The sequence below is a fragment of the Chrysemys picta genome, chromosome 10 (assembly GCF_011386835.1).
Source record: "Chrysemys picta bellii isolate R12L10 chromosome 10, ASM1138683v2, whole genome shotgun sequence".
In the NCBI taxonomy this organism is placed as follows: Eukaryota; Metazoa; Chordata; order Testudines; family Emydidae; genus Chrysemys; species Chrysemys picta.
This window is the reverse complement of record NC_088800.1, coordinates 43,594,135-43,618,887: the sequence shown is the minus strand read 5'-3', so window position 1 is coordinate 43,618,887 and position 24,753 is coordinate 43,594,135. Positions and strand designations below refer to the sequence as shown.

The window sequence follows — 24,753 nt, the reverse complement described above, 5'->3', positions numbered from 1 at the left end:
CTGAGTCCCCAGGAGCAACTCTCTGCCCTTCTCAGGAGGAGTTTGGCACCACATGGGCTCACATTCCTGACAGAGGGAATGAACGGTTCTAGCAGGTGGTTGAGCCCCACAGTGAAGCTGAGGCATTTGCTTAGTGCCCAGCCTGTGTGCTCAGAGGGTAACCACTCGCCAGCCCTGTGATCGGACGAGACGCCAACACACTGTGTGCACCACAAGGTGCGGAAAGGCAAATGGGAGATTTTCCTGCTTTCATAGAGTTTGAAAGTTCTGTGTGGCTGCTGGCTCAGACTTTCCGTTGATGTCATGTGGAGGCGGGTGTGGTGGAACAACTGTTTGAGGGCTGGGCCTGGAAAGCAAAAGGGACAAAACTACCCCCAGGCTAACTCCACCGACTTCCCCTAGGAGTGGGACTGGCCCAAGGGCCTCATTGCTTGGAGTGAGGGACCTGCGTGGAGGGGCATTCGGCACTGAGCAGAGGCAATGCCCACATGGAGCACAGTGCCACTTGTGAGAGGCTGAGGTTTGACTGGCTGCTGAATAAGTACCAATTCTCCCCTTAGAGCCTGAATCCTTTGGGACTGACAAGGGTACCTACAGGAGTTAGGTAACCATGGATTATCACTGGAGTCTGGGAGTTGGGCACCTTGTTACTTTTGGCTCCTTGAAAAATCCCAGCCTTCGTTATGTGCTATGATTAGCACAGAGGGCCGAGAGTAGTGAGGTGGTTGAAAGAGAACTGTCCTGGCAAATGAACCCAATCTCTGAGCACCTGCCCTGGTCTTTGTGTGTATTTCACACTCTTCGCGACAGTGTGAGCCCATGCCATAGTCTGCCACATACGCAAAGGGGCACAGGCAAAGCCACAAAGGGACTTTATTGAGCTATAGACCTTCCCAACTATCCTATTAGTCATGCTAATTATTACAGGTTTGTATTATGATGGCACCTGCATTCCCCAACTGAGACTGGGGTCTCATTGTGCTGGGTGCTGTACAAATACCTAGTGAGAGACAGTTCTTGCCTGGAAGAGCTGGCAGACAAGACAAGGTAGTGATGATAATCCCTAGTTCTTAGCATGCACCTTTCCTCAGATGATCTCAAAGCGCTTCACAAAGGACGGCAGTATCATTAGCCCCATTTTACAGATGGGGAAACTGAGGCACAGGGCAAGGAAGTGACATGCCCAAGGTCACCCAGCAGGCTAGTGGCAGAACTGCAGATAGAACCCAGGCACAGAACAGCAGCAGATTGTAAATAACCTGGGCTGTGTTTTCCCTGCATGTTAGTGAGCGAACATGGAGAGCAGAGTGAGTGAGTAGCATTCCCAAGACATTGCCAGAATTCCCCCGAGAGGTACCAGTGGTTGAAATGTGCACAGCACCAGCAGGGCTCTCTTAGCCATCAGGGATCAGAGGAAGAGCTGCTGTAAGGGAATAATGCTAATACTGGCATCCTAAAGCCACTCTCTGAGAGCGTGAGAGGATGGGTGAATCTCAGACAAACACCCAATAGTTGCCCTGACAGATACCCATGTTTTCAAATGCTTTTGGGTGTCTGAGGTCTGCAGATATCCCTGCTGCTTTCACGCAGAGTTTGGGGCACTCAGTGCTTCTGAAGATCAGACCTGAGGCATCTCAAAATCGGGTGCCCAAAAATGGAGGCATTCGGACTCAGTGATCACTTTGGAAAACTTTGGCCTGAATGGTTTGCTGCCTTTGGTGGCTGGCAGGCTTGCTGCAGCCAGCTCTGTGCCAGCCACCAGGCAGCTCACCATTTTCCTTAGGATGCCCCTGTTGGTTAATTGCCAGCAGGCACCTGATTCCCTTGGATAGCAGGAATATATACCTAAGAGAGTGTGCTGGACCCTGAACAGGTGAGATGAGCATGCTCATTAGCCAGTATCAAACGTCAGGAAATCAGAACCTCCCTGATGGAGGCCATATGGGTGAATTCTTCCCCCACTGCAGAAACCCCAGCGTGGCCAGGATTTCGCCCTCAGCGGGAATAAGTCAGTATAGCTCCAGGGAAGTCAATGGAGCTACACTGTGTGGTGTTGGGGACTGTGCCTCTGAGGGCTGAGCTTCCCAGCTCTGGTTGTGGTTATGCCCAGCCAGTTGGAAGCTGGAACTGACTTAGCATAAAGAAGGGCCCTGATCCGCACACATATTTAGGCACTAAACTCCCATTGATTTCAGTGGAAGTTAGGAATCTAAATACCTTTGAGGACGTGGGCAATCATGAGCGCCACACACTGATTCACACCAGCGGAGGAGTGGTGCAGATTCTTTCCCCCCTGTGCAACTGCCAGTGCTACAGTGATCAAAGCGTGGGAAGATTTTCTTGCTTTTCAGTTTTGAGTGCATTGCTACAGCTCAGGAGCCATGAATTTGCTGCAGCGGTGCAGCCAGAACACATTGTCTCAGCGCCTTTCTCCACAAAGCCACCATCCGTTGTCAGCCTGAAGGCTCCCAAAGAACCTCAGTACAGAACCTCAGGGTTACAGCCTGCAGTCCCCCCTTGGGCAAAATGGTGCAGCCATTTCTGAGGTGGAATGTGGCACCTATTGAACAGCACAAAGGAACAAGTCATTTTTGCAGGGGAGTATTTTTGTTCCCTTTCTTAGGAAGAGATGGGATTATTAACTTCCTGATTTGAAACTCTAGGGAATGTAGACTGGCAGTGTTTCCAGGTTAGTACAACATAATTAGGCATGTTAGAAGTTGGCCAGGGCCCTAGGGACAGCACCTACTCTTGCAAAGAGTGCCAAGGGATCTTTTAATGATGCAGGTGTCTGCTTTGCTATTTCCTGCGATACTGCTGGGCACTCACAAAGGCAGCTGCCTCTTGGAGGTTAGAAAGGATTTTGTGCTGCAAAATGTGGGATGGGGAAATTCTACCTCTGTAGAAGTGTTCAGTGCTGAATCAGAGGGCCAATGTGCCTGGACTCCTGACTACATACCCCTAGCACGCAAGATGGCATTCTGCCTCAGGCCACTTTGTCAAATACCCATCACCCTCTCTCTGATTGCTGCACAGGAGATGCCTCCTGTTCCCTGAGCAAACACAGACTGATTCACCGCAGGTTTGTTGAGCTCTAATAGCTCTCTGGGTTTAAAGAACTTAACTCTTCTGGGAAGCATTCATGGCATGGACAGTTCCATTGTTTGGTTCTGGTGTAGTATTGTACATTACTCCAGGCACTGGCTTGGGTCATGATAGCACCTCAGGAAAAAACACAGGTGGAGGCAATAAACTTCTGTGAAGTGTCTCACATGGCTCCTCCATTACCCTGCTGTGATAGGTGTGGTAGGCAGTGTGGCCTAGTGGCTAATGCATTGGGCAGGAATTCAGGAATCCTAGCTCTGCTGCTGGCTGGCTGAGTGACCAGGGGCAAAGCATGTCCCTGCTCTGTGCCTCAGTTTCCCCATCTGTAAAATGGGGATAATTGTACTGCCCTCCTTTGTGGAGAGTTCTGAAATTGGCTGATGAAAAGCATTAGATAAGAGCCAGGGATGGGGGTGTCTCCTATAATACCATGTATGCAGGGTATTTTCTGAAGGAGTCTTCTGGCTGCTTTTCACCCCTGCTACAGGCAAAGGGCCTAGGACCTGGGCTTTTGCTTGCAGTGTTGGAATCTGAGCTCCCCCTGTGACAGGTGTGGTCACAGAGACCCCCTTGGGACTGTCACCTGATGTGCTGAAACTACATCTGAGCCCATTTTCACACACTCAGTAGCTCATAAGCTTTGTGATGATACCTTACAAGAGACCTTTTGCCTAAAGCATATTCCAGTTACATTATATTCATACTCATATGCATAGTTCCATAAACATATGGAGTGCAACATCACCCCTGCCCCCCCTCGACACACAAAGAGCCCACCACTGGGCTGGGGAAGAAAGAGCTAAAGAAAAGAGAGAGGCAGCCAGGCTGAGCTATTGCTGAGACACACTGGCGGGTTGTCTCGACCCCACCGCAAGCCAGATGGCTCCTCTCAGGGGGATCCTGATACTTGGTACAGATCCGTGGAGGGCACTGCAAGAATAGGGAACGAGTAAGAAAATGAAAGTGATTCTGGCTTTATGAAAAGTTGTGCTACAGCATGTAATTTAGCACCTGGGCCCTGTGCTGATTGGCACTCTATAAATATCTTGCATGAGGGTGTGTTTCACAATCAGCCTGGATATTGGCACGCTAAGTGCAAGGCTACCACGACTGATCTCTTCTGCCATGCCTGTGGGGAGGCAGCAGGCTGAGGGGTGGAGGGGTTTCATTATGGTGGAGGAGGGTTACTGGATCCCCTGGGCCAGTGCACTCCCAGGTGGATAGCATTAGAGCTAAGTGTACAGCCTACCTGGGATGTTGTGGGGAGAATTCACTGATGCAAAGGGTGCCTAGAGCATGGGATGGGCACTTGTTTATGCTTTATTAATCAAAATAAATACCTTAATGACACATTGGAGAAGCGGGCCAGAACCTCCACCCTGTGCCTTGTGCTCCTGAACTCAGAGGGTGTCAAACAGGGCCCAATCCGCATGGTATCGTTTGACACCCACGGTGAAAATGACTACACACAATGTAAGGCAGTGGGGAATCGGGACTAGTGAATCTGACCCTGCTCTCAAGTTACCAGTGCTGCCACCCTGGTGGAAAGGAGAGACCCAATCTTCATTAATCTAATCAGCCCTACTGGGCTCAGGTTAGAGAGTGTGGGGCAGCACACACCCCTTAGTGCAGGGACTTAGCCTGCTCTTGGCTGGCCCCATGCCAGGCTCAGATCAGCCAGCCAACGCCTCACGTGCTACCCGCCATGCCAGCTCCTTGGTCAGGATCCCTGCACAGCATCCTGAGAAGGAACAATCTGACCTGGAGTAGGGGGGCTGTGGGGCCAGGTACAGAGTAAAACTGGGGCCTGGGACAGTCCAACTTCCAGAAACTCCACCAGAGAGGGGGTGGGAGATGCACCTGTTGGGGGGACTATGAGGGGCAGGAAGGAGATGCCCCTGTTTGGGGGAGAAGGGCTGGGAAAGGGGAAGGGGGAGGTGCCCCTGTCAGAGGGGGCTGGGAAAGGGGTGGGGGAGAGGCCTCTGCTGGGAAAGGGGAGGGGAGGGCTCTGGGGGGAGGGGAGGGGGCTATGAGAGGCAAGGAGCAGATGCCCCTGTCGGAGGGGGCTGGGCAAGGGGAGGGGGGACTATGAGAGGCGGGGTGGGAGGATGTGCCTGTGTCGGGGGGGAGGGGGCTATGAGGGGCGGAGTGAGAAATGCCCGGGGAGCGGAGAGAGGCCCCGGGGCGGGGGGCTGGGCAAGGGGAGGGGGAGATGCGCGGGGCACGGAGGGAGGTTCCATGGGGGGGGGGGCGGGGAGGAGAGGCCCCTGTCCGAGGGGGAGGGGCTGGAAAAGAGGAGGGGGGAGATGCCTGTCGGGGGAAAGGAGCTGGGAAAGGGGAGGGGGAAGATGCCCTGGGAGGGGGGGGGGCTATGAGGGGAGGGAGGAGATGCGTGGGGCAGCGGGGAGGTGCCTGTCGGGGGGGGGGGGGGCTGGGAAAGGGGAGGGGGAAGGTGGGCGGGGGGGGCTATGAAGGGAAGGTGGAGATGCGCGCGGCAGGGGGGGCTATGAGGGGAGGGAGGAGATGTGCGTGGCAGGGGGGAGGTGACTGTCGGGGGGGGGGGAATGGGAAAGGGGAGGGGTAAGATGCCCGGGACGGGGCTATGAGGTGGGGCAGACGCCCCTGTCTAGGCGGGGGGACGCGCCGCCGCCAGGCTCCGCCCCTCACCTGAGCACGGGGAGGTGCTCTGGGGACGAGGCCTGAAGTAGCCAATGGGCGAATGCGGAGGAAGTTGTGCGCTCTGGGGCGGGGCTCCCGGCAGCCAATGAGAGGCCGTTGGGTGGGAATTGGGAGCGAGCGGCCGGCGCTGGGACTGGATCGAGTCGCTGGGGATGACGGCGCCGAGCCGCGGGGAGAGCGCGGGGCCGCCGCCCAGGTACCGGGGCCGGGCAGGGGTCAGACTGGGGTGTGGAGGGGGCCGGACGGGGGCTGGGGGATCAGGCTGTGCAGGAGGATGGTGGGGAGGCCAGGCAGGCGGTACAGACTGGGGAGCACAGCGGGGAGAGGACGGGGCGCAGGGTGGATGGGTCTGTTAGGGGGGCACAGGGTGGGCCCTGGAGAGGGGAGGGGAAGAGAGGGGGTGGATCGGGTAGGGGCGCAGGCTGGGTGGGGGTGGATGGGGCTGGCGGGGGGCACAGGCTGGGCCCTAGAGAGGGGAGGGGAAGAGGGGGGGTGGATCGGGTAGGGGCGCAGGCTGGGTGGGGGCGGATGGGTCCGGCAGGGTGCGCAGCTGGGCCCTGGGGAGGAGAGAGGGGTGGATCGGGCAGGGGCGCAGGCTGGATGTGATGAGAGGGAGATAGTATAGCCAGGCCACAGGGAGCAGCATATTTGGGCTGCCGTGTTGTGTGCCAGGGGACTGAAGGGAAGTTCGCTCTAGGTGGTGCCAGCAACGCTTCCTTTGTACTGTGAGACCCCACTTGGCCTCTTCTGGCGCATGTCCCGGGGGGTTGGCTGGCAGGGACCCACGCTTCCGTTGATGCTCCTTTTGCAGCAGTGACAGAGACCGGTCTTGTTACTGTGTAGGGAGCCTTCAGCCCAGATGGCATCTGCTGGCTTATGAGGGGGGGCTCTTCAGCTGCAACCGACACCACCTTGCCATCTGATCTGTAACATGGAGGGACTCTGCCATACCTAGCAGTGTCTGCTGAGTGCGAGTTTGCTCCCTATCACGGCAGAGTCTGTAATTGAGTATCCCCGATCCTCCTGCGTCGGAATCTGCAAGGCCGACCACTCTCTGTCCACACGCGCGAGAATACTGTGGAGTTAACTCAGGTTCTGTAGCTGTCATGGCGCACGTGTCACCCAGTTGTTGCTGTGGTGGGACGGGGGCAGGGAAGTGAGGTTACACCCTGCCACTGACTTGCTGTTGCTGTTTGATTTGAGGCTGAGGCGAAGGACCTATTTTCTTGGTCTGCCTTACTAAGCTAATGGCACGAGCCTGTACGCAACCTGCTAGGATCTTATCTTCCTCTCTTTCCTGCTGCTATCCATACAGTAGCTGCTAAATACCCTGTTCATCCAGTGTGAGGTGGTGCTGACCTATGACAGGTGAAGCAGGAGGGAAGAGGCTCTTGTGCTAGTTGCAGAAGTGTCTTTCCAAGCCTGACTGAGCACAAGGCTTTTGCAGTTCCCTCCTGGGGCTGTACAGGAGGTGAAGAAGGGGGTTCCTCTGCTGCAGCCTCTGGAGATTTCCAATCTCTAGAACTGCTCTGGGCTGCACAAGCTGGTTAATCCAGGCTATATGCAGCTGTAATAGAGCTAAAGGTTGCCTGCAACTAGGAGTTCTCCAAATGCTTTGCCATGGAAATTGCTTGAGGACAGAGCTGTCTATCTCTCTGAGAGCTGAGTTGTGTCTCTGGCTGGGGGCCAAACAAGGAATTTTTCTGCTTGAGTTTCAGCCAAGGGTTGCTTGCTGAGGTTCTGGAGGCCCTGTGGAACTGGGATCTAAACCACAAGTCCTAGCTCAATGTCCCTTCTGGCTGGTGAAAATCACTGGGCCAGTGTTGGGACCATTATTGGCACTCATTGTCAACACCTCCTTTCAGGAGGGAGAGATGCCTGCTTCTCTTAAAGATCCTTCCTCACTGAACCCTTTTGATGGTGCCCAGCTCTCTAATTATTGCTCTGTCCTGAGTCTCCTGTTATTAATGAAGTCAAGGCAGCTCTGTCAGTATCTGGATCCTCAGGTCTCCTAGACTCCAGTCAGTCTGGGGTTTGGAGATGCAGTGATTGATATTTGGGAGTGATTCCCCTCCTGGTGATCCCTTCCTTTAGAGCAGGGGTTGGCAACCTATGGCACATGTGCCGAAGGCATCACATGAGCTGATTTTCAGTGGCACTCACACTGCCCGGGTCCTGGCCACTGGTCCGGGGGGGCTCTGCATTTTAATTTAATTTTAAATGAAGCTTCTTAAACATTTTTAAAACCTTATTTACTTTACATATAACAATTGTTAGTTATATCTTATAGAAAGAGACCTTCTAAAATGTTACAATGTATTACTGGCATGCGAAACCTTACATTAGAGTGAATAAATGAAGACTTGGCACACCACTTCTGAAAGGTTGCCGACCCCTGCTTTAGAGCGATTAGCTACCTTCCCTACGTATGGTGACTAATGGTGCAGATGGAGTCATTGAGTGATTCTTCTCCTTTCTTATTGAGGGACCCCAGAGGTTACTGGGCAATTGCTCCTCTGCCCTAAGGGCTACTTCAGGCTTGGTTTCCTGTGGTTTAATTGTGAGTAGAACATTTTTGGTAAGGGTGGGCCCCTTGACTTTGGAATTCACTTCCCTCTTGGTTCAGTGGCACTCTCTGGGTATGCTGCAAGGCTGGTCTGTTTTGCCAGTTTTTCAAATGGGGGGGAGGTTAGGGTGGGTATAGGTAGGTTTGAAATGGGGATGATGGCTGCAGCTCCTTGGTAGGGTGGAGAGAGTCCGTCATCTGTTGCTTTTAATTGCAAGATTTCCTGCCGCTTTAATGCAGGTGCCCCCTTGAACAGCAGAGTGGGCACAAAACCCAGACATGTTTTGCTGCAGCTGGTTTTGTAAATCCAGAGAGCAAGAAAGGGAATGAGGAGTTTTCCCTTGCCATCTTTAAACAATGCAGATGGTCAGGAGCAATTCCACGCAGGTCTTGGTGCCAGCGTCAAAGCTTGCATCATACAGAAATGAATTGCTGGGAAGGAGGAGGGCAGTCAGTGAGAACTTGTGGTTTCTTCTAACTTCTCCCTACACAGTTCTTGCTTTGTGTGCTGCCGTTGAGCCTTAGTCCTGGAGAGCAGGACTGCGGAAGCCTGTCTCTGCCATGTGCACAGCTCCCCAACTCTGAACAGGGCTGGACACGTTGGCAGATTAGCAGGCAGTGTTCTGCTGCTGACATGTTCAGACTTTTTGTGTGTGAATGTTTCCGGGCTCTGTGTTTTTGATGAGTTTCGTAGGTCTCTTTGTAAACTGGGTTGCGGAGCATATGGTTATACACTGGTAAAGCAGAGGGAAAAGCTGACTTTTATTTAGCTGGGGCAAAAAGTTTTCCCCCACACTTTCTCTTTTCTCCATTTTATTGCATCTCATCAAACATGCTGCTGGGTCATTCACCAGGCTGCTGGCGCTTTCTCCATATGCTAATGAAGCTCCGTACTGTTTCTTGTTGGGAAACGGAGTCGCTGTTTCCCGTAAAGCGAGGCCAGGCCTTCCTTTGAATCTCAGCACTAACAGGATCTGCATTGTTTGTTTTACTTTATTACATTTCATTCCTTGCTTGTTAGTATGAGCATCTGAATAACGCCCTCTTCCCGCACTGGTGCGCGTTAATTCTTTCAGCAGGCTGAGCACTCTCTTGGATTGAGAATGTTTGTTTGCCTTGGCGTGTTGGGATATATAGGAGACCGGTGCTGCTGCATTGGGCTTGGATTTCTGAGATGCGCTGTGACTGGCTGACTTCACTTCTTCCAAACACGTGGCATCTTTCATAGCTATTTAGACTTCACCTTTTTCAGTGCATTTAGCCCTGCTGCCTGACACTTAGAACATGGCTAGCAGGGAAGATAAGAATCTGGTGTGGCTCCCCCTGGGGGGCTTTATGTCCACGGGGAACATGGGGAAGAGACGGCTTCTTTCTGCATTGTTTGTGTGTCCTTGCTCTTGCTGTTTAGATTGCCAGTATGGACACGTGGCCACTAGGAACCGGACCCGCAGCATGCAGGCTACCAAACAGCCAGCAGATGATCATTACTTTTGATTGCTTCTGACCTTCTCGAGACTGCGGTCAGCCAGCTAGAGCTGCCTGACTCCACCAGTCCTTAAGCCAGGGGGTCTGCTGGATTCTTGTGATTTTTAAAGAAACAGGGTAGTGGGCTCAGCCCCTAATCAGAGAGCTATCTCTGAAACACTGGGCTGAACAACTCCCGAGCATTCTCCTGTTCTTGGGATCTCCTTTCCTGAGCCTGTTTTTTTTCCCCTAAAATGTAACTTCCTTACCCCAGATCCAGGCTGAGTGTTCACATCTTGGTGGTAGTCACACAAATGTCTAATCCTTACTATTGGTGACTCTCCCATCCCTGCTCCCTGGTGATAGTAGCAGCAATCTGGCTAGACATGGAGCAATGGGCATGTGACAGAGCTTAGACATTTACGTTTTGTTTCCTATTTCTAGGCTGTTATCTGGATGCCTGGGGACACTTATTAAGTAAAGGGTGAGAAAGTAGGGTTGGCATTTTGTTTGGCTGGTGAGTGAGGACACTGTGTGGGAACCAGACAGGGGACCAAAGGCAAAGGACCTGATTTCAGAATTTAGGTTGCTTTCCTGACTCTGGGTCAGTGTGCTCCGCTGTTGTTTCTTGGGAGAGAAACACAGACACTGCGCTCCTAATTACACTCCACTTTGGCGCTGTGCCTTAGTCAGTTGGTTAAACTGAAGGCCTGGTGCATCTGAGCAACATGCAACCTGGGCAATCGGGGAGGAGGTTAAAGTGGGGAACTGCATTTGATTGATTTACTCTTGCCCCCATTTGGGTGGGGGGAGAAGGGGGAGCTGTGTTCTGGACGTTGTAGCCCACTTTGGCTTGGTTTTTATGGTGTGGAAGTTGGAATTGGAGGGGGGCTCATTTGAGCAGAGCAAAGACGTGGAGAATTCAGGACAGCGCCTGTGAAGGATATGACGTGAGGTGTGGGAAGAGCTGGTGGCAAATGACAAACTGAGCATGGAAATCGCAGTGGGTGACACTTGCTCTGCTTGCATGAGCCTGAGTTCACCTGTCCTTCGCTGGGAATCCAGCCACAGCTGCTGCCCATGGGGTGCTTACATGGAGTTTGAGGGTCAGCAGCTCAGCCCGATCCCAAACCTCGTAGGACCGCCCTTCACTGGCCCACTTGGATGCAGTGCAGGAGCTGTGGCAGTTTCGCTCCAGCCATCTTGCCCATAGCCTTCCCCTCTCTTCAGAGGATAAATGTGCAGCCTTTGCCTTGTGCAAACCCTCTGTACTGGAATACACCTCATCCTCTGCATGATGATCGCCCAGGATCAGCTGCCCTTGTGCTGGGGCGGCTATGTGACCAGGTGTGAGGAACGGGCAGTGCGTGCACGGCTTTCCACAGGAACGGCTCCTGGCAGGCATCACAGTGCAGCGACTGTGAGACTGGCTGGAGCAAAGGCTGATGCACTGTCCCAGCGCGTCAGAGCTGGGAGCGTCCTGACTTCCGGTGGTACCTGGACGACATGGGAACGCTGGCTCAGCTGTTTTTGTGGGACAAGACATGAGGAAACTGCCTCCCAAACTGTCCCCAAGGGCATCTGCCTCAGAACCACACACCAGTGTGTGTAACACGTACAATAAAATCTCCTTTGGGCAGTGGGGGAAGGGAGCCACTTTTGAGCCTTCTCCTGGCACTAGGCTTTTCATGGGGTCCAGAGAACTAGCATCCAAGGTGGCCACAGGCAGCCTGAGACAAATGTCCCAGCTTCACATTGGACCATGCTCTTTCCCAATGTTCACTCTCTCTTTTCTTCTGCCCAGTCCGTGGGCTTCCCACCTGGGGTGGCCACTTCCTCCTAAGGGCAGGAATCTGTCCCCAGCCTGGCTTTCCACCTGCACTGGCCCCTGGCATCCTCTGTACCTGTCTGCCTGCCCTGATGCTCCCATCATGTGCGAGCCTCAGGACTGCCAGTCCCCCTGCAGGTCTAGAGAACGACCTGTCTGTTGAAGGATGCCTGGTGCAATTGCCACGGTGATGCCCTGTCTCCATCAGTGTGGGGTGTTTAGCGGCAGGATGGGTCTTTGATCAGGATGTGCCCCAGGAGAGCTAGGAGTTGAGCCTCCTGAACAGCAGTGGGGATAAAGAACCCCCTAAACCCCCTTTGCTGAGCCCTACTTTAATGAGTGTTTGTGTCGCTGTCGCCTGGGCAGGGACCTCCTGCCTGGGCTCTGGCTCAATGTGGTTTGGATCTCGGGGCAGAGTGTGTGGCCAGTGGTGCAAGCCTTTACGTAGCTGTGAGTTTTCCATCCCCTCCATGCATTCCCACCTCACGTTGATGAGCCTGATAAGGGCTTCCTGTTGTGCACTGTTAGCAGCACTGAGGTCCCTGCAGGAATCAGGTTGTGTGTTGTTCTAGGCCTGCCCTTGGGTTACTCCACACGCTGTGTGCGTTCTGCCCTGGCTGCAGTGTGTTTTTATGGCCTGTTTCTCTCTAGTCATAAGGAACTAGCTGAAGCAACCTTGGAGCCCTTAGCAATTATCTTTGAGAACTACTGGAGAATGGGAGAGCTCCCAGAAGCTTGGAGAAGGGAATACATGCTGACTTTTTAAAGATGGGTATTAACTTCAATTCCTGGAAAGATACGAGAGCAAATTATCAAACAATCAGTTTGTGAGCACCAGGAGGATAATAGGGTTATAAGGCATATTCAGCATGGATTTGTCAAGAACAAATCATGCCAAAGTAACTGAATTTCCTTCTTTGATAGGATTGCTGACCTACTGGATAGCAGGGAAATAGTAGATGTGATATACCTTGATTTTTTTGGTAAGGCTTTTGACACAGGGTCTGCAGACGTTCTCATAAGAAAACTAGGGAAATGTATGTAGTCTAAATAAAATTTCTATACGGTCGGTGCACAACTAGTTGAAAGACTATACTCAAAGTGTAGTTATCAATTGTACCTAGAGGGGATGAGCGAAATACTGTCATGATCACTAGTCTGGAGTATGACTAATATAGCGCTAGATCTCAGATATTCATTGTATTCGGTGTTAATACTACACATGGCAGAATAGGATTTTGATCTTTCTATACTTGGATATCCAGAGAATGTTTATAGATTTTTAAATTTACACCGTTGCACAAATTTCTGGGCTTTAGGCATTTTTTCCCGTTTTTATTGATTTTAAATTTTCACAGTTGCCGGAAATGAAGGGGTGGTGAGGCAATAACGATTTAATGTCATTTGAAGCGTTCTCATGGCTAACACACAAATTGTCAACATCCTATGTCAAAATATACAAAGTAAAGAGCCTTCAGTCAAACATTAACAACTTTTCAAGCAGCATTTTTCTTTCTTCGCCTAGCTGTACATTTTGATTATTGATGCAAATATTTTCCCATTGGTTTGCGTGTGTATGGGTGAAATTGACATTTACCAATTTAAAAAATCAAATCCTTCTAAGCCTAGTTAACAGTGTGACTAGCCCTGGACTGAACACGGGTGTGGGTGGGGAAGAGAAGTATATTTGTGTAAGTTCTTCTGCTGAGGTGGCCACATCCCTGCCCTGGGATGGTAGAAGCCCCGTGTGCAAGCAGGAACTTGACAGGAGAATTGGAGTGGGAGCCGACTGACATAAATTCCCTGGCTACTTGCCTGGCATTGGTCAGTCAAGAGCCTCCGGGTAGAATTGGCTGAGCAGACTTGGGGCAGTGATGGTGCTCTGCTTTGGGGGCTGCTGGGCTCTGCACTGACCATGAGAGCTACACACTGATGGGTTCTGAGGTACAAGGCAAACAGCTGTTGCCCTTCTAATCTGGATGATCTTTCAGTTCTTGGGAAATGTGGGGCTTAGTTTAAGCTTCATCCTTCCCTCTTCAGTGTTCTCTGAATATACGGCACTCAGTTCAGACTGGATTTGGGGACTGATGGCATCAGCTGGTGGTATGCTTAATTCTCAGGTTGCGAAAGCCTTCCTGCATATCTTGTATGCAGTGGTGTTGTAGCCATGTCAGCAATTGGTTCAGAGATCTGTGCCTCCTCTCTTGGGGGTAATGTGCTTCTGCATGGGGACAGGGAGAATACAGACCCTTAATGCAACTGTCATACTGCAGTGTATTCTACTTGTCCTGCTGGGAAGGGACCGTGACCCTTCTGTGGCGTGGCCTTGTCTTGCTCCGTGTCAATTACCACGTGGGATCTAGGGTGGCTTGGCAGATGTTGTGTACAGAAGCAGGGCTCCTCTTTCCGCCAATACCTGGAGTCCCTGGCTGAGTTTCCCCCTGCAAACAGCCAGCTCAGGCCCAGCCTTATGGAATGGTGCCTGTATAAAGGGGGGTGTGTGAAGAGGGGATCTGAGGTCCTGCCTCAAATCATATTCGAGGGGAACCCCAGCTGTAAGTGGGTTTTCCTGCCACCCTGGACATGAGTATTGGGGAGCGAAGGGTCCCTTGTGGGTTTCCCTGACACTGTTTCTGGTGGGTGTGGCACCCTGGATCCTGAAGAGGTGGGGAATGCTGCAGCGCGTGAGCCAGCTGAGTCAGCAGTGTAACTCCAGTAGGGCCAGCCAGGCCTTACACCACGGGGGCATGTGGCCGGGTGTGTTCAGGATTAAAGCAAATTCCTGGCTGCTGCCACTGGCTGTGGTGAGGGAGGAGAGAGCCATGGTGGTGGGTGAGGACGGCTGCCACTGGGCCCTCTGTGCTCCTGCTACCCAGGCACGTGGCCCTCCGCTGAAGGCAGTCTGCGTCTCTCTATCCATGTGTTTGGTGATTGTTACCCCCGTTGGCCAGATCTCCCTGCCAAATCAACTGTCACGTGCGACAGGGAGGAGGGGGCTTAAGGCTGAGGGAGCCCCTCACTTGCTGGGCCAGTGTCATCTGTGTTACAGTAGTGCCCAGAGGCCCTAAGTGAGAACCGGGCTCCACTGTGGGTACATAGCGAGAGATGGTCCCTGCCCCGGAGAGCTTGCAATCGAAAAAGCCAAGGCAGGCAAAGGGTAGGAGGGGAAACTGAGGCATGGTATGGGGCAGGGACTTCCCCAATGCCATGCAGCAGGTCGGAGGCAGAGCTGGGACTAGAGCCCCTGGCTGCTGAGCAGTGCCCTCTCACTGGATCATGCTGCCCCTCGAACATGCGCACTAAGAGGAAAGCTCCGTTGCTGGCGAAATGGCAGGGGAATAGTTGGCTCAGCTGCTGCTTGCTGTGAACGTGGCAGCTGCTTTGTTAGACTCTTGTTTGTGGAATTACAAATAATAAACCCAGAGCCAGTCTGGTCTCCTAATGAGAGAGAGACGCCAGGCTGCACTCAGCGGCAGCCGGAGAGGGACCAGTGCACAGAGGGAGGCAGAGTGCAGGGTGCCTGAGAGCAGCTCTGGAGGCTTGCTGTGCTTTTAACAGCAGGATGCAGGTTCTCCCTTTGATCCTGCCCCCTTGGCTGTCAGACGGCTGGCAGGGGACCCGCCCTCTCCTGCTTCCATTCCTCTTCCTGAAGGACTGTGGAGGCTGGGTGGGGTTGTGGTCTCTGAACTCATGTGCACCGAGAAGTGCTGGCTGCCCCTCTCATCCCCCAACTCTACCTACTGCCGTGGCAAAGACATAAGGAGCATAAGCTAAGGGGCACGTGGGTTGATTCCTGGCCCAGAGGCCCCATAGCTTTAGTGCTGTTTCTCCAGGGCATGTTACTGTCCTGGCAGGATGGATGCAGTAATCACCTGGAAATGACAATTAGTTACTGAAGTGGCCTGGGGCCATAGTGAATTCTTAGCTGCTGCAGAAGTACTGAAACAGATCTTCGGAAACTTGCAACCCTGCCCCCGAAGGCATAAGTGACTTGGCAATTCATCAGTGTCTCTGCCTCCTGGCAGATGGTGAAAATTCTGGGAAGCTGGTTAACTCAGTCGCTGCCCCTGTGCAGTGCTTTTGGTGTCCACACAGCCCCCTCGCCCCCCCGGGTGTAGGATTCTCCCACTTTATTGCAAGATGTGGCTGAGCAGTTAGAGCAAGAACTGGGAGTGTCTCTCGCTCTCTTTCTTGCTTTGCTCCATCACGGACTTGCTGTGTGACCTTGGATACGTCATCTCCTGGTTGCGTGTCTTGATTTCCTTACCAGTATGTTGTGGAGGAGGATCTCCAAAACCCCCTGTGGAATTGGGCCGAGGTTACTCAGAGGGGGCTGGGTGACCCTCCCCTGGCACCTGGATTCCCACCGAATTTCAAAGCCAGAAGCTTGTGAGAGCCAGAGATGGGGCCTTCCTGGCTCCAGGGCCAAGGCCTTGGAACTCGGCCTTTAGCACCCAGGAAGCTAAGGGACCGCAAACCTGGCCTCTCTTCTGAACTCCATCGCCTCTTTGGCCTGGCGCTCCACAGCCACAACACAAAAGCTGAGGAGAAGGGAAGGAGAGAAGGAAACTTTGTGTTTAAAGCCTTAATGGCCCCAGGGAAAGTGAGGAGGGAAATTCTGACCCCTGTCCTCTTGCGAGTTCATAGCTAATTCTTCTGGGAGGTGTCCAGTGATGGCCCCATTGTCTGAATGGAGAGAGATGATAGTGCCCCACTGCTGGGTGGACTCCTGGGGACGGGGACAAGTTGCATGTAAAGCGCTTGGTGCTCAGGCAGATGGGTATGTCTACGCTGCAAAGAAAACCTTGTGGCGTTGAGTCTCCAAGTCTGGCTCAATTGACTCGGACTCGGGCTGTGGCGATAAAAGTAGACATTCCTGCTTGGGCTGGAGCCTGGGCTCTGAAGCCCGGGGAGGGTCTCTGAGCCGTGGCTCGGGCACAAGTGGAAATGTCTACGCTGCTATTTTTAGCCCTACAGCCCAAGCCCCACAAGCAGGGTTGGAAATTTCCTGGGGAAAAATCCGTATAGGACAAGGTGCTGGTAAATACTGCCTGGAACTTGGTTTAAACCAGGAAACGAGGGAAAATAATTGCATCAGTATTCAGCAATTTTAGCAAGCACAGAACGAATCTTCTCAAACTTTGAACACATCTGTTCAAAACTGAGGAATAGGCTCGGTCTGTCCACTACCTCCGAGTTGCTCCAGAACACTGCATGGCCAGATGGACCTGGGCTGGTGTCTGCAGCTCTGCGTGCTTCAAGCCTCACCTCTGCATGATTGGCCCTTTCGGATATTGAAAACTGAAGTCTGAGTCATGACGCGTGTAACTTCCTAGCCAGGAATAAGCCAGGGTCTGTCTCAGCAGGTCAGGGATCTGCCTTGTGGCACAGGTGAATTCCTGGCACTCCCTCCAGACTTAAAGAATCACTCTGGCCCAATCAGAGGTCTTGGCCCAGAGGTCCTGGGAGGGGCTGCCGGTGATTGGCATTCCCTGCAGTGACTGGTCTCCCCAGATACATTGGCCATGGCTCTGCCAAGGCTGCCTGTGGCCCCACAGACCCAGGTTCACAGACTCAGGAGAGACTCCAGCTTACCTAGGTGTCTTCATGGCAGCCAGTAAGGAGACTCCTTCCTGGCTGAATCCCAGTTGTTGCCTCTTGGTGAGGGCTGCCTCTTGCTTCTAAAGGAGTTTTGTTCACAAGCCCACCAGCAGTCGCTCTAGGCAAAGGCAGTACAAGTTGCTGTTTGGGGGGCAGCTGATCGCCTGGGGGTCAGCACCCTAGTTACTGGCCCCTGGGGGTCTTGCACACTGTAAGACCAGCCTGGGCCTGGCTCACACCTCTTGAACTTGTCCAGGAGCTCAAAGGGCCTCATTAGTGAAAGAGTGAGTCAAGCACAGGATCCTGCTGCTGGCATGCAAGGCCCAGTCTGGCAGCAAGAGCATCTGCTTCTCTGCCTGCTCCCCCTGCACATCACTGACTGCCTGGGGTTTGTTCACCTGCCATGCCTGATGGCAGAGCTCCTCCGGGCTGTGGGTACTGCCTGTTGATGTGCCCCCCTCTGTAGCCCCAGTCCCCCCGAAGACTGGGATAACTTCCTGAAACCGCCTGGCCTTGCTTTGAGTGACTGGGCTGAGGTGTGCAAAGGTTAACGCAGGCTGCACTCTCCCACCAGATGGAGATTAGGGGCTTGCAGGACACGTTGCTAGTTGAGGATGGCCTGTATTAGAGCAGCACCCAGAGCCCCGGTCAGGATTGAGACCCTACTGTGCTGGGAAAGGGCCCCGCTCCAAGGAGTTTGCAGTCAGTCCTCTCTCAGAGTTTCGTCCTTCGCTGTGTGCGGCTTCCTGCCTCTTCCTTTCCTTTGGCTGCCTTCAGAGATGGGCTACCTAGCGTTCAGGAATCTGGGCTCTGTGTCCCGTCCCGTCTTCCCCCCCCCCTCCCCCCCCCGCGCGGCCACCATCCCCATCTCTCCCAGCACTTACTGGCTGCTGACGGTGTCCGTGAGCTGCATCCGTGGCTGGGGGAAAGGGTGTTTGGCTGGAGAAGGGAAGTGAGAATGAGGCACCTAGGGGAAGGGTGAAGGCTGCCACATGGGAGAGGGTTAAGACTTGGGCTTCCTCAGTCTGCAGAAGGGACGGATGCAGTACTGAGTTGTACCAAGCAGGCCGAGGGCTGCCCTCTGCTGGCGGTGGTGAGACTTGCTCCCTCTTTCAAGGGCACATCCATTGATTGCTGGCAACGTCTGCAGGTTGAGGTGGGGACACTGTGACTATTCAGCTGCTGCTGGGTTCTCAGCAGTAGCCATAGATGCTTCCTTCCCCTCTTGCTGTCTGGAAGGCTCTGCTCACCACCGTGCTCTGCTATTGGAATGTACTCTGCTCGGGGCGGTCGTGTGGTCCGTGCCCAGGCTGCAATTCCGGGTGTTGGCTTTGAGTTGGAAAGCCTTTGAAGGTTTGGATCCTGTGTCTTCCCCTTGCACTTCTGGCTTTTAGGAAACATTTCAATTCTAGCATGTCTGCTCCAGCTGCAGTCAGTCCACGGAAGGCTGGTTGTGGTCTGTGGAGGTAGCAGCTGAGCTCCTTAAAGCCAGGAGAGGGAAGTACAGGGAGCGCTCTAGCCCATGGTGGAGACAAGTCAGATAAAAAACAACTTCCTTTCTTGCGAGAGTGCAAGAGAATGTGAGCTGTTTAGAGAGAGCCGGCCAAGGTTACAAGGCAGTAGACGCTGGCGTACAAGGAACACTCCACTTCCAATCCCCAGCTTCCTGATTCCAAGAATGGTTCTTGTGTAACTGGCTCTGCTGCCATCTGAAACTTTTGGGCTAGAGAAAAAACAGTGCATTTAAACTCTGGAGAGCCAGAGCATGTCATTGGCAGTGGCATGTGACTCATCTTACCCCCCTGTAAGAGATGCTCCAAAAGAACATGGCTGTATGGGGCAACTAGACAAGAACCATCAATCTGTGGTACCTGTAAACTTGTCTGTGGTGTGTGTGATGCTGGGGGGCTCAGCAACTAGAGTGGCTGCTTCAGAGATGGCGGGAGGAGGGCGTTAAGTGTCATTAGTAACAATGATTTAAAAACAAGCCCAGTGTGTTGCTGAAAATGCAGCACTGGCTGCAAGGAGCTTCCCCAGTTATATTTTTATTGGAGTTGGTGAGAGACGGGACGTAAGATCAAGATTCTAGGTAGCCTCTAAAAGCAGGTACAGATGCAGAGTCCGCCCCAGGGCGCTCCTGCATGTGTGTGGAAGGGCGTATTTGTTAGATGCTAGCGTGATAGAAATGCCACACATGTGAGTTGTGCACCCTGAATGAGGGAATGGGGAGCACCCACTGAGTGCAGCACTGACCTGTTACTGCACCTCACGTTCAATTGAAAACCCATTCCCTGCAGGAGTCCCACAAACGACTAGTGTGAAATGCATTGTCTGGCTGGATAAGAAAATCTTCCTTTTTTTTATCCCCTCTTGAGAAATCCCAGCTTAAAATCCCAGTTTGCCTTGTCTGAGGGAGGGAGAAATCCACTTAAAAGCTCCCATCTCCTGCTGCTGCTCACTGGGCATGGGGATTGTTTGGTAGCATCCAACCAGCACTAATAACTAGCTTCCATGCTAAGCGCTTGACTGTTTTCCAGAGGTGCTGAGCAACCCCGACTCCCACTGAAAGCCAGAGCAGCTGCAGGTGTAAATCAGGCCATCCATTCCTGGATTTCTTTTCTTTAACACAAAAATACAGTCAAAATGCTGTAAAGGGCAGGACCTGACTGGATTTCACTACTCTGGGTCCCTCCTGCCCCCTTTGCCTTTGTGTTGGGCCCTGCAGAGTCAGTGCCATGCTGAGCTCCTCCTCTGTCCGGCTCGCCAGGGCGCAGGAGTTAGGGCTAGGTCAGGCTGCCTGGAGGAGTAAGCCCAGTGCTGCGGGGTCGAATATGTCAGGCTGATGAGGAGGCGAGGCCGGATTTGGCTCAGTCGGCTGCGCTGGTGTGTTGAGCTGTGGGGAATTACAGCTGGCTGGACTGGGTTTATGGTCCCTGCCATCTATAGGCCAGTGTCTGCCTGGTAAACATGCAGACAGTCGGTGGTTGGAGGTGGAGTTGCACAGAGCAAACACCCTGCATCGCTGGTGCAGTTGGAGAGTGCCAGAAAGGCAGGCTGGAGCTACTGGCCCTGGGAGATCATGAAGGTGGCTGTGAAACAATCGTGTCAGGCAGCTGCCATTCCAGGGAAGGATTACCCATGGCATAGAGCAGACGTCCGACTCCTCTCCATGCCCATGCTTGGCTTGGTTTAGATCCCAGACTTCATCCTTCCTCCCAGCGACCCTGCCTGCCTGCCGCTGAGGGGTAGGTTAGGACAGACGGCTACTGGCCAGCCTTTCCCAGCTCCGTCTTCTCCCACCCTTCCCTCATCGGGAGTTCAGGGCATGGCGTCTAAGTGCAGCCGCTGCAGGGTCGAGGTGGGAGGATTTTGCATATGATGCCCAGCTGCGCAATGGGGCCCGATCCTAATGGGAACCTTGGATCTTACTGTAACATAACCAGTAATTCTATACACACAAAATGGTGCATCCTTTCTAATGGCTATTGATTTCTCTTTATAGGGCAAGCTTCTTTGTGTCCTACTAAATCTATTGCAATAGGGTTCCATGTGTTCCCCGAAGCAAAGGGGTTCTGAGCTGGAGACGCTGCGTTTTCCTTCTGCTTTGCTCGTGTGTGAAACGGTCTGTGTTTTTAATCCCTTTTTTTGTACACGTTCCTGTGCCAGTGATGACACCCAGAGTGTAAATGTTTCCTTAAACAGTCCTTGCCTCTTGCTCTGCTCTAATAATGCCTAATTATCTTCCAACAATAAATACAAAGTTGAAATGACTTCGGAAGCAGAAAATAATGGTAATAAAAGGACTCTTCCTCCATCCCAGGACATCAGAGTGTTTTGCAAACATGAACCCTCTAACCCACTAACCTCCCCTTTCAAGGTGGAGGTTAGTGCTCACCCTGCTTTTTCAGATGGGGAATTTGGGGCAGGGAGAGGTGCCGGGAATAGATCACGGCAGTCGGAGAGCTTAAGGCCAGAAGGGATTGCCAGAGTGGACAGATGGGGAAGGGGATCTGAGTAATAGCTGGGGCTCTAATCTAATGTAATGATCATTCTGTAAGAATGTGTGCCAGGACTGTTGGTCAAACTCCAAGCAGGTGGTGCGTGTCACTCCAGTCGGTGGGCCTGATCCTCCACAGCCCTGCAACTTGTGGCGTCGTTTGCACAAGTATCGGAGTAGAATGGTGACGTAAATGACTATACAGGATGCAAGGCAAGGAAGAATCCCATCCTGAATGTCATCTAGTGCTGGGCATGTGGGCTGCCAACCTCCGTCCAGCTGCTCCCCGTCACAAAGGGAATCCTTTTAGAATTCAGCTAACTTCCCTCTTAAGCACAAGTGCTGGAGTGTGACTCCCATCAGCTGTTCTTCCTTAAACAGTGAGCCATTGAACCTCTTAACATCGCCTGTTGATGTTGTTTGTTTCAGTAGCTTTATGGCTTTTGTGCTATTACCAGTCTTGCCTCACAAGGAATCAAGATACTTTTAAAATGCTGTATATTTTTGATGCAGAGAAAAGCAGTTTTAACTAGCGGTCCTGGCTGAGAACTTGGAGAATAATTGTAGTGGTTTAATATTGCAGCCAGTTGACCCAAAATGTTCTGCCTGTCTGACCAGGAAGCTGCTCTCTTCCTCCTTTCCCCCCCCCCCCCCCCGCCACCCCCGCCCGGTGTCCTCGCAGCAGTATTATGTACAGGGAGATTTTCTCACTGAGCTGTCCTGATAAGGCATGTCATTGAAATGATCAATTCATAAGGAGCCTCCATAGAGCTGAGTGAGGGTGAAGTTGGCCACCCAGCTGCTGTGGGATTGTAAGATGGCTTCTGTTCTGTTGCAGTGTTGGCTTGGTGATCTTCAAGAAGAACTTGAGTGGTTAGCGTTTAAACAATAAAGCAAACCTCTTGTTGGCTAAACTAGAGCTATAGGTGGCTAGGAGCTGGCTTCACGGTAACTTTTTAAGACTGTCCAACCAACCTAAACATCTGTCAGGGCTTGTCTGGGTTTACTTGGTCCTGCCTCAGTCCAGAGGGCTGGAGTAAATGACCTCCCAAGGTCCCTTCCAGCCCCACATTTCTACAATTACTTGACTCTGGACTTTCCAGTGTTACCCCTTTCCAGGAGGGTTGGTGGAAGGAGGCTCAAATGTGCCTTTTTTAGTTCTGCTGAAAGACCAACTTCCATGGCAGCTACTCCAGTTACTTCCTTGCTGTTCAGTTTTTACATGTCAAGTGTGCATTCAGACTAGCAAAACTGGGGCGGGGGAGTCAGACAACTTTTTAGTGCAGCGGCACGAATAGGTGAGGTATTTGGATACTAAAAGCCTCATCTGCCTTAGGGTTACAGCTGTGCCAGGGGTGTCTGTTACAATGTGGCTGTCTCTGGCCTGGCTACAACACAGTTGCATTTTGTAATGTAGACGAGACCTTACTCATATTCTATGACCCAGGCAAAGCCTTGGGCATGTCTAAGACAGGACCAAGGTTTAGGGACACCACTAAAACTTGCTTAGATCTAGCATTGGTCAAACACTGATGACTTCTTTCATGACACTTTTTGTCAATCTTGGAAAATTTGAAAAATGTATCCCAGCTTTATTTAGGTCATGTCTATGCTGTTGTAATCATCCCTAGCTCTTCTCTAGTGCTTTTCATCAGTATGGCTCAAAGCACTGTTACAAAAGTGGATCTCCCCGATCCACTTGTTAGTGAGACTTCTGACGCTATTGGGGAAAATGCAGATTGTCACCTGTAAAAGGCTTGATTCAGGACACCGGTGTTGGGTGTGCATGCAGGGCGTAGTTTAAAAGGATTTTGATTTGTTTGGACTTATTTCGGAGTGTTCTGTTTCCTGACAGTGCCCCTCTTCGGGCCAAGTCAGGCCCAGACATGTGTGGGTTTGCAGATCCTTTAATGATCTGCACTGTTCTCTCTGCTCCCCTGTTGGGGATGTCTTTCCTCAGGGAGCCTGAGAACCACAAGAACAAACTGGAGCATGTTAACACTTCTCTGAGCAGGGGGCTGCAGCTAATAGGGTTTCTGGAAGAAGTCTGCGAGAGGATTCCAGGCATGGGGGGCTGTGTGGAAGGCCAGAGCTGCTGGGGAGCAGGGAAGGGACAGTTTGCTCCAGGCCCCTTGTTTCAGAGGGCTCCCAAATTGAGTGGGGTTGCAACCTGGTGCATGGGGACGCAGTGCCATGCAGATTTGGCCTGACTGCTGCTCTGTCATGACGGAGAGCGGCTGGGCCAAACCTGAGTAGTACTGTGACCCCATGCACCAGGTCACCATGCCTGGAGTGGGGAGCCGGGCCCAGTCCCACGGGACAGGAGCCGCCACTGTGGGGTGAGTGCAGTGCAGGGTCACTCTCCAGTCCTCCCCCACTCCCCCTGCCAGCCTCCCCTCAGGGTAAAATTTTTGGAAGCATGGGGGGCCTCCATTTCAGATTTTGCCCTAAGCCTCCAAAAACTCTGCACAGCTCTGTGGAAGGCAGCCAGCAGCAGAGTGAGAGCAGGACACACCGGGCCATTGGGTGACCTGGCTTGTGGGATTGGAACACGAAGAGATGTAGCAGGGAGTCGGTTTGCAAGGCCTCAAAGGAGACACAGGAGAAGGAGCTCACGTGTGAGACAGCAGGAGAGCATAAGGGGCAGACTCACCACGGAGAGACTCAGAAAGAAGCTAATAGGTTTTTGTGGAAGAAAGATGAACCCAGCAGGCTGCTTATGCCTTAGTAGGGGTATTTCTCCTAGCTGCTGGATCTTTGGCCTGCTTCTGCTGCTTCCCACCTGCAGCAGCATCCTGGCCGCAGTCCGTGAGATCCGTGTCTGCCCTAGTTTGTAATGGATCAGGCTCATTGAGGAGAATAGGTGCCTGTCTGGACACGCGAGATGGCTCAGACGAGTGCAGACAGTACATCAGAAGAGAAACAGCCACCGAGCGATCTGAAATAACCGGGCAGCCCAAAGAAAAGACGCAATTTCCCTGTATTGTAATGACATTGTAGAGAGGATTAGGGCTTCGAGTTAGAGGGGAGTGGAGGAGGGGAGGAAGCAAGAATGAGCCTGTTCCTGAGTGAATGCCAGAGGGGATGGAGGGTGAGGTCTGAGGACTGTGTGTGGGCGAATGGCTTAACGTTAAGTCTTCCGGGCAGTGGCTGCGGTGGCTTGCTCAAAGATGTGCAGGCATGTAGCACTTTCCCTTGTCCCCTTCTGCTCTGTTCTGGGGCAGATGAGCCTTTGAACTACACAGGGCCCCTGCGCCCAAGCAGGATTCTTGCAGACTCTGGGGCTGTTTGTGTGATCGGCGCAGAGGCACTGGAGGAGACAGGTCTAGGTAAGGGGTCATCCAGAGAAGGGGCAGAGAGAGCTCCCGCCACCATCTCTCCTTTCTTGAGCAAAGAGAGGGGGTGATCATTTCAGGTAGTTTCTGGGTGCCTCAGACTTGGTAGTGTCCCTGTGTCAGTGGTGTAAGTTTCCCTCTCTCTGAGCAGGTCTAGCTGGAGATCCTACTGTAGGCA

General features: G+C 52.6%; 1 protein-coding gene across 4 annotated transcripts in view; it reads left to right on the top strand.

The window, feature by feature from the left end:
• The first annotated feature begins 5,823 nt into the window (after positions 1-5,823).
• GRAMD2A (GRAM domain containing 2A) overlaps positions 5,824-24,753 on the top strand; it is a 91,761-nt gene continuing 72,831 nt past the window's right edge. For all 4 annotated transcript variants that reach the window (XR_010590793.1, XR_010590794.1, XM_065558521.1 and 1 more), the window contains exon 1: positions 5,824-5,980. Coding sequence is in view for 2 of the 4 variants with exons in the window: in XM_065558521.1 (XP_065414593.1) it covers positions 5,937-5,980 (44 nt within the window). In the remaining 2 variants the exon portion in view is untranslated. The remainder of the gene's footprint in view (positions 5,981-24,753) is intronic.